Source organism: Phalaenopsis equestris, unplaced genomic scaffold (genome assembly GCF_001263595.1).
Source record: "Phalaenopsis equestris unplaced genomic scaffold, ASM126359v1 Scaffold000054, whole genome shotgun sequence".
NCBI lineage: Eukaryota > Viridiplantae > Streptophyta > Magnoliopsida > Asparagales > Orchidaceae > Phalaenopsis > Phalaenopsis equestris.
This window is the reverse complement of record NW_018164496.1, coordinates 1,554,718-1,558,965: the sequence shown is the minus strand read 5'-3', so window position 1 is coordinate 1,558,965 and position 4,248 is coordinate 1,554,718. Positions and strand designations below refer to the sequence as shown.

General features: G+C 41.4%; 1 protein-coding gene across 2 annotated transcripts; it reads left to right on the top strand.

The window, feature by feature from the left end:
- The first annotated feature begins 155 nt into the window (after positions 1-155).
- LOC110019262 (EIN3-binding F-box protein 1-like) lies at positions 156-3,711 on the top strand. Of its 2 annotated transcripts, none has more exons than XM_020716873.1 (2): positions 156-524; positions 1,205-3,711. In XM_020716873.1, exons 1-2 carry the CDS (start codon positions 500-502, stop codon positions 3,181-3,183), a joined length of 2,004 nt encoding a protein of 667 aa, XP_020572532.1. In that variant the 5' UTR covers positions 156-499; the 3' UTR covers positions 3,184-3,711. The 2 variants fall into 2 exon arrangements, with proteins under 2 accessions (XP_020572532.1, XP_020572533.1); XM_020716874.1 differs by lacking the exon at positions 156-524 and adding an exon at positions 736-1,068.
- Positions 3,712-4,248: the final 537 nt, after the last annotated feature.

Here is a 4,248-nt window from a genome sequence, read left to right as displayed (position 1 = left end):
AATTTGACAGAAAAAAATAAAATAAAATAAAATAAAATAATGAAAAATGGAATTTGACAGAAAAAAATAAAATAAAATAAAATAATGAAAAATAAGGAATTATGCGGACGCGGAAGAGGAAATAGACCGCACGGATACATTGCATTTGGTTAGGGGGTGCGTACCGTCAAGATGCTTTGCATCTGTACCCCTCACCCCCCTGCAAATTGCAATTTTCAAATTACTTTCTGCAAATAGAAAATTTACATCCTCGCCAATCTCCTCCTCTTTCTTAGCTGTTGTTGATGTAGATAAAACCTAGCCGGTCGCTGCCAATGGACTCCAGTTTCTCTCTGTGTTTCCCCCTTCGTCTACACCTGCTCATTTTTTGCCCTAATTTGGGGTTTGTGGAATCGGATGAGTGAGAGGGCGGTTTTGGTTTTGTGATTATCGAGGTTGATTGGTGCTGGGGGTCTGAGGTATCGTGTTTTGAGAGATTGATCTTCCTTGTTCTGCAGCCATGCCGGCGCTCCTCGATTTGTCTGGTACTGACTGTTTCTGGTGTTGTTTATTCTTTGGTTGATGCTTTTATCTTTGCAGTTTTTGTTGTGGTTATGTCTTTTTTTTAGGATCTGGTAATTTTCTATGAAATATCAAATATGCATCGGATCGGATCCGATCGGATTTACTTATGTTCTTTCTTCTTCTGCTGCTGCTTTATTATTATTATTATTATTATTGCTTCTGTTTTGTGGATTTGATTTAGTTGTTGATCTGTGATTTGGGCGGTTTTTCTTGTGACCCCTTCCGGTGATTTGAGGCTGGGTTTCTTTGACTGGATATTGAGGATAGAAGTTGAAAATTTTTGGGAACTTTACATGGATGACTGCTGATTTTGGCCTTACACCTATGGTAGACTAAAGAAAGACGAACATGAATGGTTTTTGGATTTTACTTGTTCTTATATGTAAAATTATTGCGCTGGCAGTTAAATTCTTATGGTCTTTTGCTTTTCTGTTTTGTAGTTTGGCTTGGAGGGTAAAATCTTCTAGTTTCATTGAATTGCTTGTCTTTGTTGTGTTTGGGTTTGTATGTCTCTCTGCCTTTTATTTTGTTTTTTTTTTCTGCTCTTCAACTTTGTTCTGTCTCGAGCGTTAAATTATCTGGATTAAGCTAGATTCCCATGGTTTTTCTCTGATTAGAACTTTATCTTGTTCTTCTGCAGTATCAGGGGATGAAAAAATCCGACTTAGCGGGTCGGGCTACGCTGATTACATGGATTCAAGCTGTGTTTTACCTTTTGCAGCCGGGAGAGATGTTTATTATCCTCCGTGCAAGAGGCTGCGGGTCACTGCCCCTTTTATCATTACCAGGGAACAGAAGAAGGTTGATTCCGTCTTGAAAAAGCAGCAGTGTCACAGCTCCATTGATGCTCTTCCTGATGAATGTCTTTTCGAGATCCTTAGAAGGCTTCCTGGATGCCAGGACAGGAGCATTGCTTCATGTGTATCGAAGCGGTGGCTAATGCTTCTGAGCACTTTCGGAACTTCAGAAGTTGTTGGGGTGCAACACGGGAGTGAATTATTGAGATCCACAAGGATACCTCTTCCAGATCTCAACCAAGCTGTTTCTTTTGAATCAGAGTCGGAATCTGATGTTGAGACTGATGGATATCTCACCAGGTCCTTGGATGTAGATGAAGCAACAGATATCAGACTTGCTGCCATTGCCATTAGCACTGCTGGTCACGGGGGGCTTGGCAAGCTGAAGATTAGAGGAAGCAATTCAACCTGCATGGCTACTGACGTTGGCCTTTCTGCCATTGGTCGGCTTTGCCCTTCACTGCATACTCTGTCAATGTGGAAGTTTCCTTTGGTTACTGATGCAGGGCTCGCAGCTATAGCAGATGGATGCCCCATGCTAGAGAATCTTGACATTAGCCATTGTCCCTTGCTCTCAGACACTGGTTTGATAGCAATTGCACATAAGTGCCCGAATTTGAGGACTTTGAGATTGGATTCTTGCTCTGGCATCAGCAATGATGGACTTCAAGCTGTTGGTCGCCATTGCCGGAAGCTGGTTTCTGCTTCAATTAAAGACTGCCCTCTTGTGAGTGATAAAGGAATCTCTAGCTTGGTGTCTGCTGCATCTTCTTCGCTGATGAGGATAAAACTTCATAATTTAAATATCAATGATGTATCCCTTGCTGTCATTGGGCATTATGGGCAGGCTTTAACTGACATATCTCTTGTAGCACTTGAGAACATCACCGAAAGGGGTTTCTGGGTTATGGGAAATGCTCTTAACATGGTAAACTTGACATCCCTCACAATCTCCAGCTGTCCTGGCATTACAGATTTGGGCTTGGAAGCTATTGCCAAGTGTTGCCAACATCTTAGACATCTGTACCTCCGAAGAGCCTGCAATGTTACAGACACTGGGCTTAAAAGTTTCACCAGTTCGACGAACATACTTGAAAGTCTAAAGCTAGAGGAGTGCAGTATGATCACCCTTCATGGTGTTCTCGACGGCCTTCTTAACTGCAATGCAAGGTTCCGTAGTCTAGCCTTGGTGAAGTGCACGGGGATCAGGGACATTACTTATCATCCGAATGAGCTTCCGACATGCACCTCATTGCAATTCCTTACAATACGGGATTGCCCGGGTTTCACCAGCAATAGTTTGGCTGCCGTTGGCAAACTGTGCCCCAACTTGCAACAAATTGACTTGATCGGCCTTGTCGGTGTTACAGATGTTGGGTTTCTTCCGCTGGTAAAGAGCTTCGAATCTCGGCTGGTTAAAGTGAGCCTTGAAGGATGCACCAATATCTCTGATGCAAGCATTTCTGCTTTGGTGAAGACACATGGAAGTTCATTAAAGCTGCTTAACCTTAATGGATGTAAGAAGATCAGTGACAAAAGCCTCTTTGCCATTGCAGCAAGCTGCTTAGTTCTTCACGATCTCGACATTTCAAGGTGCAACGTCAGTGACATTGGGGTTGCCGCGCTGTCCTCTGCCGATCAGCTTAATCTGCGGGTCCTCTCTCTTGCTGGCTGCTATGGAGTGACTAAGAAGAGCCTTCAATTCCTGGGAAATATGAAGGACTCGTTGGAAGGGCTTAATCTTCAGCAGTGTAAGCTCACCAATGCCCATGGGATTGGCTTTCTTGAAGAGAAGCTTTGGTGGTGTGACATACTTACCTAAGCAAAGGTTGAAGAAGAGCAAATAAATACTATAGATTACTAAAAGAATAAGAAATAAAAGGAGAAGTCATGTTCATTAGTGATAGCTGGTTCTTCAAATAGTTTTTGGCTCTTTGCCATTATCATTGAGAGCAGGCACCTCTCCACTCAGGTGAGGCTAGTTTTTGAAGGAACTGTTGGCCATTAACCAGTTTTTTCAGACTCCTGTGACGGAGTTCTGTTTGGGGGTTCTTACCTTCATCCAACATCTGGTTCGGTGTTTTTTACCTCGTGCTGGCTTTCGGCTTTTGGGTCCTGAGATCAGTGCCTTCCCTGCTTATAGTGGCTTGTGATATATTCTTCATTTTGGAGTTTTTAATAGGGTTGTGGTTATGCAGATTGTTGGAGCTGCAGCCTCATAAGGCTGCTTTCTGCTCTGTTGTTTCAGCCATGCCTCATATTTCTCCATTGCTGGCTCTGTCTTGTCATACGGTGTTGTTATGGTTTGGTCGCATGCCTGCAGTTTTATTTGAACGCCTGGTTTCTACAAGATCTTGGTTGTTGCAGCTAATATTTATATAGCTTGCTTTGACAGCCTTCTTCTGGCTGTTTTTTTTAAACCAAGGTACTGTTTTTTTACAGGTTTCTGTATTGGATTGCAGTCTGCGACTTCTGTAGTAAATTTGCCATGAATAAATATTACATGTTTTGTAGTCATTTATTTGTGTGTACTGCTGTGCCTTTTCTGATTAAAATGATCCAGTATATAAGCTGTATATGTATATGTACGGGTGTAAACGAACCGAACACGAACGAGTAGAGCTTATGATCGTGTTCGATTCGTTTGAAATTTAGTTTGTTTGAAATAAGCTCGTATTCGAAATTGTTCATGAAGTCACTATTCGTGTTCGTTTCTTAATGAACGAGCCGAACACGAGCTGTTCACGAACGACGAGCCAGTTTGACATCCTTAATATTAATATATATAAATAATATATTATATTAATTATGTAATTTATATTATAGAAATATATAATATCTATATTAGTATATTACTAATATAGTATATTAATATATTATTATTATT